The sequence below is a fragment of the Mustela lutreola genome, chromosome 6 (genome assembly GCF_030435805.1).
Source record: "Mustela lutreola isolate mMusLut2 chromosome 6, mMusLut2.pri, whole genome shotgun sequence".
In the NCBI taxonomy this organism is placed as follows: domain Eukaryota; kingdom Metazoa; phylum Chordata; class Mammalia; order Carnivora; family Mustelidae; genus Mustela; species Mustela lutreola.
Window position 1 is genome coordinate 20,237,477 of NC_081295.1, and position 12,694 is coordinate 20,250,170.

General features: G+C 40.1%; 1 protein-coding gene across 2 annotated transcripts in view; it reads left to right on the top strand.

The window, feature by feature from the left end:
• LAMA4 (laminin subunit alpha 4) overlaps positions 1-12,694 on the top strand; it is a 146,998-nt gene that overhangs the window by 45,625 nt on the left and 88,679 nt on the right. For both annotated transcript variants that reach the window (XM_059176811.1, XM_059176812.1), the window contains exon 4: positions 5,942-6,022. In XM_059176811.1, the coding sequence (XP_059032794.1) occupies positions 5,942-6,022 (81 nt within the window). The remainder of the gene's footprint in view (positions 1-5,941; positions 6,023-12,694) is intronic.

Below are 12,694 nucleotides of genomic sequence, written 5' to 3' on the forward strand. Positions count from 1 at the left end.
TAAGTTCTGAGAGAAGATGTTCTCTTCTGCTGCTTATCCCCTTAATTATGTACTTTTTATTTTTGTTCTATCCAGAGTTCTCAGGTTTTCCCACCTTAGTGGAAAGACTGAGTACCTCATATTGAGATGAGACTAGAAAAGATACAGAAAAGTTCTTTAGCCTAAACGCACTTTCAGGGAAATTTGTGGTATGGGTGATGACTCTGTTTCCCAAATATTGGGTAGCATCATAAGGGCAAATGAGTCTCCTAGATTTTATCAGCAAGGTTAATTTCTCAGCTATCCCTTGACCTAGGGAGATCACAACTGGTAATGCAAACAAACTCACAATCCAGTACTTCCAGTAGTTGTGTTTCCTCTTACTTTCACAGAGAAGAGGATTCCTACATGTGGTGGCAAACTGTTCAATCAGAATTAGAACACAGATAAAAAGAATGCAAGATTTAGGCCAATCAGCTCATAAAAGATTTTGCAGAAAACTAATGTTCACTTCTGGCTATGTTTTGACCTGAGTGAGAAGTTAAAGAAAATAGGCATACATCTTAATGGAAATAGTGGAATTCTTTTCAGGTCCATAATATGTATAAATCCAACAGTCAAGTCATGACTGGCCGCTTTATTATCTTAAAAATGATAGAAAACAGAATTAAATTGGTATAGTGCTGGTTGGTTTTCCAAATATCAACCATTTCTCTGATTCTCTGAAGCCAAGTGAGTGTCCTACAATCAGTTCATTTCTGACATTAACTAACTACCCAGAGTTAGTTAGCCCATACATTAAGTCCCACTTCAGAAACCAGCCACAAATGGGATCCCTAGGCTACTCACATATCTGCTCAGCTAACTACAGATTCAGGGGTTGCCTTAAGTTCAATAGTTCTGTACAATGACTCACAGAACTCAGGAAAGTGTTGTACTTACAATTACAGTTTTATTCTAAAGGATATAATTCAAGTTAAATTGAAGAAGATATATAGGGCAGGGTGTAGAGGAGGAGATGGGAGGGAGTAGAATTTCTATGCATTTCAGGGTTGTTCACCAACCCCAAAGCTCCACAAAATCTTCTTTGTTGTTTAAGAACTTTATGTATGTTTTGTTACATAGCTGTGATTGATGAAACCATTGATGATTGGAACTCAATCTCCATCCCCTCTCCCCTACTCTGAGGTTGGTGTTGAAGGGGATGGGGTTCAAAGTTCCAACCCTGGAACCAAGTAGCTTTCACCTCTGACAACCAGCCCCTAACCTGAAACTACTTAGGGGCCCATCAAGAGTCACCTCATTAACACAAGCTCAAGTAGGCCTGAGATGGGCTCGTTCTGAATCACAAAAGATAGTCATCACTCAGGGAATTCCAGGAGCTTTAGGAGCTCTGTGCCAGAAACCAGGACAAAAATCAAATATGTACTTTTTTCTTATACCACACGTAGGAAGAGTAATGAACCTGGGTTCATACCTGTGGTTTGGCACAAATTAGCTGTATGATCTCAAGCAAGATAACTTTCTTTCCATGTTTCACTTTCCATGGGATTTGGGGTCAAGGAGACTAGATTCAGATCTTGGCTCCATTCATTGATTCATTTATCTGCTCTGGGTCTTGGGTTGTTTTTTTGTTGCTGTTGTTGTTTGTTTGTTTGTTTGTTTGTTTGTTTCTGAGTTGGTGTAAGGATCTGCCTCATAGAGTTGGGCTAGGACAATATGTGTGGAGCATTTGAGTTGGTTTCTCACAGACAGAAAGCTGTATGCTAGTTACTGACTTTTTTAAATACATACTTGTATTTTTTCTAACACTAGTATTTTGCTTGCTCTGTGTCAGGCAATGTTCTAAGTGTTTGGGTGTAATATTTAGTTGATAGCTGTTATAAAGGTTAAGTTAACTAATGCTTATAAAATAACTTTTAAAAGGCCTGAAGATCATCCCCTACCCCTACACATACACTTTTTTATAAAGAGAACAAAGACGACAATAAATTCTGCCCCTGTTTTTTTTTCTTAGTTGAACACCAACTCAACTAACATTTCACCTAAAATCTTGTGATTGTTCAAATCCTCTGATGAGTCTGTCAGTGAAGAAGTCAAATGTTTTATAGCCCCCATTTTTCTTTAGAAACCACTAAACTGCTTCAGTTCTTGCTTTGTGATTTTTCATGTCTCATGGTATCAACAATATGTTCAAAATGGATGGTATTGAGAGGGAGAATAGAAACCTCAAACATTAAATGTTCTGTTATAGTCATCCAAGTGTGTCCTGATTTATGAGCTCCCTTTGTCTCATCTAGATAGATTCTTTAATCGTTCATTAATATTCTGATCTCAAACATTAGTCTTAACCATATCTGATGAGATGTTCAGCATTCTGCTTTCTTGCTATGCTATCATTATCTTGTTAAATATACCTACCTCCAACTTTCCAATAACAGGTTCTCCATATAATCTCCCATACAAATGAAGATTCTATGTAGCATCATTTGCTCAAAATAGGTTTATAAGCTCTGAGCTGCAGTTTCTTTGGAAACTAAAGATGAATTACAAAGGCAGTCCTTTAAATTGTATTGTCTGACTTCTGCACTTTTTGCCCCATGCATGTCGATGTGGGAAACAAAGGCAAAGGAAAAAATTAAATTTCCTTACTACTTACAGCCCATTGACAAGTCCTTGAAACCAGAGTAACCTTCCTCTGGGGGCTCAGCTGCCTGATGTTGACACTTTTCTAAAGGCAAACAAAAGTCGATCTTAGCTTAACATTATCCTGACCTACCCCCCAACACCTCCCGCACCAGGATCCTGTGAGTCTACCTTAAATATATAGAAGTTCCTTTTGAAATGTCCTTTATCTCTACCCCAAGATACATGTTGGCAATCATTCTCCAAACATATGGCCCACTGATAAGCATCTGAAGGGTCTCATGACTGAGCGTTTACTAAACAATAATAAATGACCTTTTCCTAACAATAGCTAGCCCCCTCAGCTTGTTTCCAAAATTCCTTGGAGGCTTGTGCTGTCCCTAACCCCCTTCCCGCTTGAAAGTATATAATTAGTCAACCATCACAACCCCAGTGGAGCTCCTTTCTGCCCACCGGTCTGCCCCTGTGCTTTAATAAAGAAACCAATTTGCACCGAAGATGTCTCAAGAATTCTTCCTTGACCGTTTGCTCCAAACACCAATATTTCCACAACAATATGACAGGACTTTCTTACCTAAATTATGACCTTAAGGTCTTAAGATAAGAAACTTTTGGAACCTAATTCCTGTGGACTAAGAAGTTTTTCTACATGCAATCAACAAATATTTATCAAGCACTTATTATGTGACAGTCATATAGTACTAGTCGCCAGTCACAGTAGTAAACAATACTATCAAAATGCCCTGACTTCATTGAAATAGGTCAAAATAAAGCAGTATTTTGAAGTTCCTAGAACAAATTACTGTTTCACCTTTTCAGCTAGGTTATCCAGTATTTCAGTTGATCAAGAAGCTCTTCTGAAGACTCTTTCAAAAAAATAAATAAGGGAGAAATTGCCAGTTAGGTGATGAGCTTCCTGTCTTGGAGGAGGAAACAGTTTCTGTTGGATCACCATTCCTACTCAGGCTCTTTGGGTGTGTGAGCAGATCTGGGTTCAAAGGGCAGTTGAAGGTCTCCAGGAATGTACTCTGCAGTTAGGCACATATTCATAGATATGGAAACTGAGGCCTCTAACAGCGTACATTTCAAGTTGAAAAGTCTGCTGCAATGGACAGAAAAGCAAAGATACCCCCACGTATAAGTAAAAAACATTATGTGGGAGTGTGGAGGAATTGGGAGAGACCTTCTTTCTTTGAGGTGGCAACAGTCCTACTTGGGTAAAGAAACCGGCTACAAATAGGGCGGATGGGATGGGGGGATGTGGGCAGGTGTAATCTGTGGTCACTGAACAGGACAAATTTGCCGGAATCCTGTAAGGTTCTAGCCTTTGATAAGGCCTTATTATTGACTTAGTTGACTATTTTCAAATATCTTACCAAATCAAATTCCCATTGCCCCTTTCAGTTTTTTAGAAATTCATATTGTTACTTCCTATAAAAATTAAAGTGCCAGGACTTTTATTTGAGCTCAGAAAGTCACCTAATATCACTTCGAGATATCCTTCAGTAGAGCCTCCAGACCAGGATTTGGATTTCCAGTTCCAATAGCCACATCAGAAAGCAACAAAATTATGCTTGAGGGAGGTAAGCAAGCAAACAGTGTTAAGTCTATTTTTCCTTAGGTTCCATAAAGGTTTCCAAGAACAAAAGGCTCCCATCCACTTGGAGAGGGCGCCATGGTTGTTAATGTGGGCTGAGAAAGTCTCAGTGTTTTCATTTCCTTAGCCAAAAACAGACTTTACCTTAAGCAAAATATAAACAATTAATGCTGGTTAAATTAAAAAAAAAAAAAAAAAAAAAGGAATCTCAATGGTTGGCACTGCTTGTGAGTCTCACTCCACTGAGACCAATGGTCACACAGCTATTCCCAGGGACCATTTGCACAGAGTTCATTTATTTATTTTGGAGTTGGCCAGACATCCTCCCCGTCTACTAGAAGCTACAGCAATCGTTCCAATTAAGGAAAATGTCATCTGTTTGAAGCAGCAGGACATTAGCTAAAGGCAGATGACTCCAGACACAGGCAGATGCTTCAGTCCTTCAAGCTGTGGGCAGGCTGCTGGGATAAACATCTTCAAAGAAACATGCATGAGGGTTTGTCCACATTCTGGATTCTTAACTGTTTTTTGAAGTAAGCTAAAAAAAAAATAAGAACAAGCAAAATGGAGAATAGAGGCCAAAGAGATATAATTTTGCTGAAATGTTTTTAGCCAAACACAGAAAAAATAAATTGTGGACATGGCAAAGTATATATTATCTTCTGACTAATTGTATAAATCTCTTTAAACAAAGCAAACACATCATTTGCTTCCTTCCAAAGACCATTAGGGTAAAATTGCTAATACAAGCAGGAATGTGAGAGCAGCAGGTCACACTCCATTGATGGCACAATACCTAAGCCAATTAATTTGTAAGTCTTTAAAATTTTTCACACCCCCCTGATACGGTTGGATTTATGTGTCAATGTAGAATTTTCCAAACATGTGAAGAGTTATATTCCGTTTCCCCTTCCTTAATAGTTGAACGATATTTTTATTGCTTTCCTGTCCTATGTCCAAATTTTTATTATCTAAAAAAAAAAAAAACCAACAAAAACAAACAAGCAAAAAAACACACAGAAATCAAGAGAAGGGTTTCTATGGATGAGAATCCTTTTCCTGTGGGTCCTATTTATTGCTTGTGTACTTGTTTTGTGACTTTGGTCAAAAGAGCCAGTCCTTGCACCCCCTATTCCCAACCTTTAGGGTATACAACAAAGAAATTAGGGTTCAGTGGGGATTATAGTATATAGTTTAGAAGTGGTCCATGACCTTGAAGAGTGGAAGAGATCTAATGCAAAAAAAAAAAAAATAAAAAGGGGGATAAACTTTCCAATGTATATACAGAAAATGGTGAGAATACAGAAATTCTCATTTCATCAAAAATCACAGGTAACCAAAAAAAAAAAAAAAATCACAGGTAACATATAAAAGAACTTGATTATTTTATTTCTGGCTTCAGAGAATGTGACTTAGACTTGTGTTAAATATTCTAGAAATTCCCACTGCTTCAAGTAAAAATAATTAAGTGCCTCTATGGCAAAATAAGTAAGTGGACCTGGAAAATGGTCTCACCAGTGGATGAACATTTGGGCATTTTCTATCTGAGTCTGCTAGTCTAAACTTTCCTGAAAGGAAGAAGATTTGATTTAAGTAAAGCAAATGATGAGACTCATTCGAACTTGACTGGGACCAAGGTAGAGATGATGGAACCAAAAGTTAAGACAATCTTTTCTGTGATGTGTGGAATTGACTTCTAATATTCTCTTATAATTCTAGTTTTGCAGAATCCTGCTATAGAAAAAATGGAGCCGTTCGGTGTATTTGTAAAGAAAACTATGCTGGACCTAACTGTGAAAGGTAGGCTAATAAAATTCGCTATTTTCTGTGTGGGAAGAAACTTTCTGTTTCTTGCACTCATCAGTTCTGTTATACTCCCATTCAGTGAGCCTGAAGAGGAGAGCAGAACACTCGGGGGACTTTTTCCTAAATCCCATGCCCCAGAGAGAGCTGTAAAAATATGCTCCCATGGGTCCAGGTCAGGTTAAATGGTCAGGTGAAGAGGAAAATGAATATATTTTGAAAAGATTCTCTAGATGGTTTTGGTAACACTACTATCTCTCTCCCCATCCCTGAGAACCAGCAGCGTAATTGATAGAGAGGCTTCCTTAGTAGAGAAAAGAGGTGGGGGAGGGGAGGAATCCTCTATCGGTCAGTAAAGCAACACACTGACAAAGGCACAAACCTATTATTAATCCATTCTTTATACCATCTCCTCCCCTAAAAAGTAAACAATTTCACAGGAGTTTGGATTTTCTGAATCCCTGTCAGTATTTAACACCTTTGTTTTTTTTTTTTTTTAATTTTTTAAAGTTGCCTTGGGCTTTGCTCAAGTAAGAAAGACTTTGGTGACTAAAGATGTGAGCTTTAAGTCATGCTTTCCACTGCATGATTTCCTGGCGAGACATTTCCCATCCTCCCTACCTGTCAGTTACTCAGTTTTCTCCAATCAAATGGCTTTTGCTAAAAGAGTCTCACAGAAGAGTCTTCTTATTCTTAACAGAAATGCCGTTGACATCAGCCTCTCCATGTGGTTGGGTAGCAAGATGATGTGGGTGCTGTAATGCGGAGGGGCAGGGGGGAGGACCGGGGGTACTTCCCAAGCCTCTGGTCCAGCATCTGCCCATGCCCACCTCGCCACGGCATACTCCCACTGCCCCAGATGTGCCGCACAAAGGCCTGGGACTCCCAATGTCAACCTCAAATGATAAGCTATCTCACTTCCTCAGAAAACACCCTCTACCTCTCAGAGAGTAGCTCCTGAACCCTTTTTAAAAAGCCACGGTGTTTATGGTGTGGAGAAAATCTCTGTACCCAGAGGGCATAGCTGCTATGATGACTAAATGTACAAATCATAGGTAATTCCTTCACTGAAGATTTTTTAAAGGGGTTTTTCTCTCTTTTTTGCTATGAGGGAAGAGGGAAAGCGAAAGCCCATGGCACATATGAATTTCATCCTTTGAGAGAGATAAACAGATTTTGTTAATTAATGTTTGTGACACACTCATTCCGTATTTCCTTACTGCGGGACTCAGGAATGTGAGATCCCTGACTTGCTCGCTTTCTGGCTCCCTGTGAGTCAGGGAGGGCTGTTGGTCAATCAGGGATGGAGCTTTTTCTCCTCAGTGTCTGAGGTTGAAGTCCGTTTAGTCTGACAGAGATTGAGCAGTTCATCATTTAATGGGTGTTCAATGGCCCCGGGGATGGCCCACTGGCCACAAGCAAGGCCTCCCGGAAGAGAAGTCGTCTCTGTCCCTCAGGGTTCAGGCCTGAAGAGTTGCACAGAGATGCAGACCCGGGTCCTGTCGGTGAGAGCAGGGGGTCCAGCACAGGATAGCTTGCCTGCCTCACATGTGGGATTGTAGGTGATCAGCCTCCCGGTGCACCTTGGAAGCCCTTGGCCCTGCCGTTACCCTGTAAGGCTTGGTCAGATCTGGGGGACGGGTAAGGTCAAGGGAGGAGCACTACTTGTCAAATATGGAGTAAGTGTCATTTCAGCCTGGCCAAGTTTGTATCTCAGCTCCAATCCTTGCGGGTCCTCCTGAGCGAGTTATGTGAGCTCTACGTGCCAATTTCCACATCTCCAGCTTGGAGAAAATGAGAATGCTCACCTCCTAGCGCTGTCATGAGGGGATACGGTGGGGTTTTTAGTATGGCACACGGCACTTCAGAAATGCTCGATAAAAATGGCCTGGTGGCAGCAGGAGTCCCTGGTGGCCATTGTCCAGTTCCCAACCCCTGGCATAAGTGTGCCTGGGAGAGATTGGCTCGTTTCCCTGAAACGCAGTTTCCTCAGCCAGAAATGATAGCTTTGAACTAGATAGTGCCCCTTGTTGCTTGTCTCCCGTGTCCTCCCTGCTTTGCATTCCTCATCTCAGCCTTGCCACCGCCCTGAGAGGATGTGGTTTTTGTCATATTGCAGATAAGGAAACAGGCAAAGGGAGGAGATGGGGCTGGTCCACAGTCACAGCACTGCTGAGTGGGGGACCAGGATTCTCACGGTTTGGCTTAAAAATCTGGATTCTTTCCCTGTGCCCATACTGTCCTTCCCAAGTGTCTTCCCAAAGGACTTCTATTTTAAATTTTGTCTCTGATATTCAGAAGCACAGTGACCCTGCTCCTAGATTCCCCTTGACTGGAGGCTGCATCAAGAAATGTGCGGGAAATGAGTGCCCTTCAAAGCCTGCCATCAGCATTGGGGGGAATCGCTCTGAGCAAGTCCCTCCACTTTGTCTCCTGTCTCCTGTCCACTCTTCCTCACACCGTCCTGTCTTTGAGAAAATGGCCTGAGGCCTTTTGCTCCAAAAATGGACTTTACCATCCAGAGGACTCTTCCTTAAAATGGAAATGACCACACAGCAGATTGGTGGTGGGGATAGGGATGTGATACGATAAGACATGGTCTTTGCTCTCAGTGAAAGTCAAGGCTAGAGCAGGAGACAAACCCAAACACCATTCATCACAAGGGAGAAAAGGAAAGCCAAATACAAAGATAAGCAAAGCCCTTTCAGGTGTGTAGTGGAAGGAATGATCACTTTCCCACAGAGAGGGCTGGGTCACTGGGAAGGGGGTAGCCTTCACTGCTTTTACTTCATGTTTGACCTTGGGATTGATGGGGGAGGGAGTTAGTTTTGTTTTGAGTTTAACAGCCAGGTGGTTAAATTGTCGCAGTTAAGCTTCATCTAATCTATATTTTCAGTGTATCTGTGACCTTGGACCTCTCCACAGGTATTTTCAAAATATGTTGCCGACTTGTATAGACGTCTATCTGTTTCAAACAAAACTACAATTGATCCAAACTGAGAACAGACTAGGTGTTTCTGTACTTAGAGATCATATAGTCAAGCGATGGTTTTCAAATTTGACTGTATGTATCTCCTGGAAACCTTCGGATTCCTGAGCCTTCCCCAAATCCCCTCCGTGCCCCACTGAAAAAGAACCTCTAGGAGTGAGGCCTCAGGACCTGTGTTTGGACTCCCTGTTGGGTTCTCACGCCATTCCTCTCACTGCCTGGGAACTAATGCTCCACCTTTAATGCCACAGCTGCATGATATAAAACACTGTCTCCAAACAGTAGCTCAAGAGCCGCTGGTGTCCTCAGAAATGGTCATAGAGGGTCATGAGTTCCCAGTGAATATTTTCTTAATTTTGTGTTTAATTTCAGTGATAATCTTGAGGAAAAAGGTACTTGAAACATGTTGTGGACTTTCTGTAGAACCACTTAATAATAAAAGGAGATCTGCCTCAGAGCAGAGGAGAAAGTAACAGCCGGGGGTATGTCAGTGGCACATTACAGACAATTGGAGGTCAACTGGCATGACATCAAAGCAAACTGAGTCATCACCCAGCACATGGCCGGACATAGATGCTGAACTCACACAGTCCTCTCCCATGTCATGTTGCAAGTAGCCCTTCAGTTGAACGAGACAACATCATCCACTGTCTTGAACTGATGCTATTAATATGAATTCATTACTTTCGCAGTTTCGTTTGTGTTTTATTTGTAAATTTTATTTTGGTTTTCAAGATGTATAAAAGCCATAGGTATAAAGAGTTTCTACCTAGTTTAATGTTCAAACTCTTCAAAGATTTAAAGATAATTTAAATGAACACTAGGAGAGGTATTCTCTGAAAATGTTTTTCGTTTTACACACAAGTTCGAGAAACATCGGTCTAAAGCATAAAATATGAACCTCTTACTGTACCATGTAAAACAGCTCAAACACCCTTGTTTTTACAGTGAGATTTTTGTGTTTTAGCCTGTCCTGGCCCCTGGCTGGCTCTTTCCCAAAGTCCTTTTCCCCACCTCACACTTTAACTTCAGCATGTGGGAGCTGCGGCTCCCCAAATCCACAAGATCAACTCTAGAGCTCACCACATCGTGTTACATTTAGATGATGACCATGGCGATGATGACAGAAATAGTAACATTTGTGGAGTGCTTACTGTGTGCCAGATAGCTGTTGTAAGCACTTTACATACAATGACACATTTAAACCTAAAAAAAAAAAAAAAAAAATCCTATGAGATACCATTCTCATCCTTATTTATAGAGGAGGAAAGTGAGAGACAGAGAGATTCAACCACATGCTCAAAATCACACATTTGGTGTTTTTTGTTTTTTTTTTTTTACCCCCCAGTCTCTACTATTAAAGTAGGAGCTCTTCAGGAGAAGTAGCATCTCATTCATTTCTCTACTGCTCTTCCCCATCACAGTATCTGGAACATGGTAGACACACAGTTAAAGTAACAACGTAACAACATTACTTTGTTTAAGTAATACCTTTTTTTTAAATAAAATATAATAATAGTACTGTAAATGTTCCTTTAAAAAGATACCTGTAGTGATGAGAGTCAGCCATCGTTTGCCCTATTTGATCCCCATTCCACTTCTCCTCATGCCAAGAAAATGGAAGAGGGTGACACAGAATTGAGTGAGTCAAAAGTGTCCTCTGACTGAATAGAGGTTGCAAATGGAAGTTATCATCTGATGCAAATAATTATAAAATGTACAGACTTTATAGAAAGGAATTTTGCAATTCTCATTCTCATCCCAGTGTGACTTTCCCTCTGCTCTAAGTTGTAAATATATAAATATATATATACTACATATATAGTTATAAATATGCATTTATAACTATATATGTAGTATATAATATAATATATAGTACATAAAATATATTATAAATATAAATATAATATTATAAAAATATAAATATATTATATATATAACATATATATAATATATAAAATATATATATATTTTTTAACCTTATTTTATGTAAGAAAGAAAGAGCATGTGCATGAGCTGGGGCAGGGGGAGGGGTAAAGGGAGAGGAAGAAAGAATCTTAAGCAGGCTCCATGCTCAGCACAGAGCTTGATGCCAGGCTCAATCTCATGACCCTGAGATGATGACCTGGGTGGAAATCAAGAGTCAGAAGCTCAACTGACTGAGCCATCCAGGAACTCCTAAGTCGTACCTTTTAAAGATGAGAAGCCTGAGACACGGAGCCATTAGACTTAATCTGAGTCACAGTTGGTTAGTGGTAAACCCAAAACCAAACCCAGGGGCCTCAACGTCCAATCCAGAGTTTTTAGTTCATACATGTATATGTTCTCACTACCTCACTACTCCACATTCGCTCCCATGGCAGCCCCGGCCATTCAGTTTTGCCATGGAATGAGAGACATGCTAAGACAGTAAGAAAATTTATCATGTGGGTCTTTTTGCTTAAAGATCAAGAGGGAAGAATGGGACAAATTAAAGTAAAACCCTTAAAACCCTAACAGGAAAGGCTGAATATAGTATCATCAGAGACAATGATGGTGATGGTGATAATGGTGTTGATGATGACCTTGATGACAGAAAAGAATAATAAAGAAGAGGAGGAGTAGGAAGAGAAAGTTAACATTTATGGAGTTTTGTGATTCCAGGGTTTAGTCTGATTCTTTCTGAAGGTACTACGTTTTTTTAAACTTATGCTATCAACTCTGTTATCTGCAAAAAATTCTTCTAGGACTCCCTACTCTCTACCATATCCCCCTCGTGGATTCTTACCCTGACTTTGAATGGGTACATTTTCCTAGCCTTATTTATCAGTCGTTCATAGAGAAGTAGAAAGCATTTATATGGCACCTACTATGTAACAGGTGCTTTTTTTTTTTTTTTCCAGAGTTTAATTTAACCCCGATGATGGCTATAGAATGGCATCCTTCCCTGAAAGATTTTTGTGCCACCTGGGAGTTTTGGCACCCTTAGTAAAAGTGTTCAGTGACAGCTGTGTGACCCTAGGAGGTAAAGCAAAGGAGAAAGAGCAGAAGAGGGGAAAAGAGCTGCAAAAATTCCCAGAACAGTAGTTTTGGGTCAACATCTTTTTCCCCCCCAAAACATATTTCTTTGTTTTCTGTTTTGCCCAAATAATATGATCACTAACTGAAATGACAATGTTCATATACCACAGTTTTTTTGTTTACACTGAAAATTTATCAGCTCTATTTTCCATGAGTGAATCAAGTCATTAGTAAAGCTAGAAATGAGATTATGGGGGAGGAAAATAGATAGGACCAGACTACTGGGTACCAAGGCTCCAGTTCTGACTCTAAATCCAACTGCTGGTCCTTTTGAATCTTTGTTATTTGTTATTTGAGGGTAGGAATTGGGTGCATTGATAGCATTTGATTATTCAATTGTTCTAATCACTAATTGATTAATTAGCTAATTTATTTAATGCCAGACTTGTGGGACACGGAGAGCATTAAACTTGGAGTCCCATGATAGGGTTGAGCCCTGCAGTAATGAATAAATTATTTAGCTTCTCCACACTCTAGTTTTCTTGTCTATAGAAGTAAGAGATATAGGGTGTTATGGGAAGAAACCTTTGCATGCTTATTCAATAAAATTTGTAGAGTTGAAGTTTAGGCTATGACTTCAGAATTGCCTCTGAACCTACCACCAAAAGATGTTCTTGAAA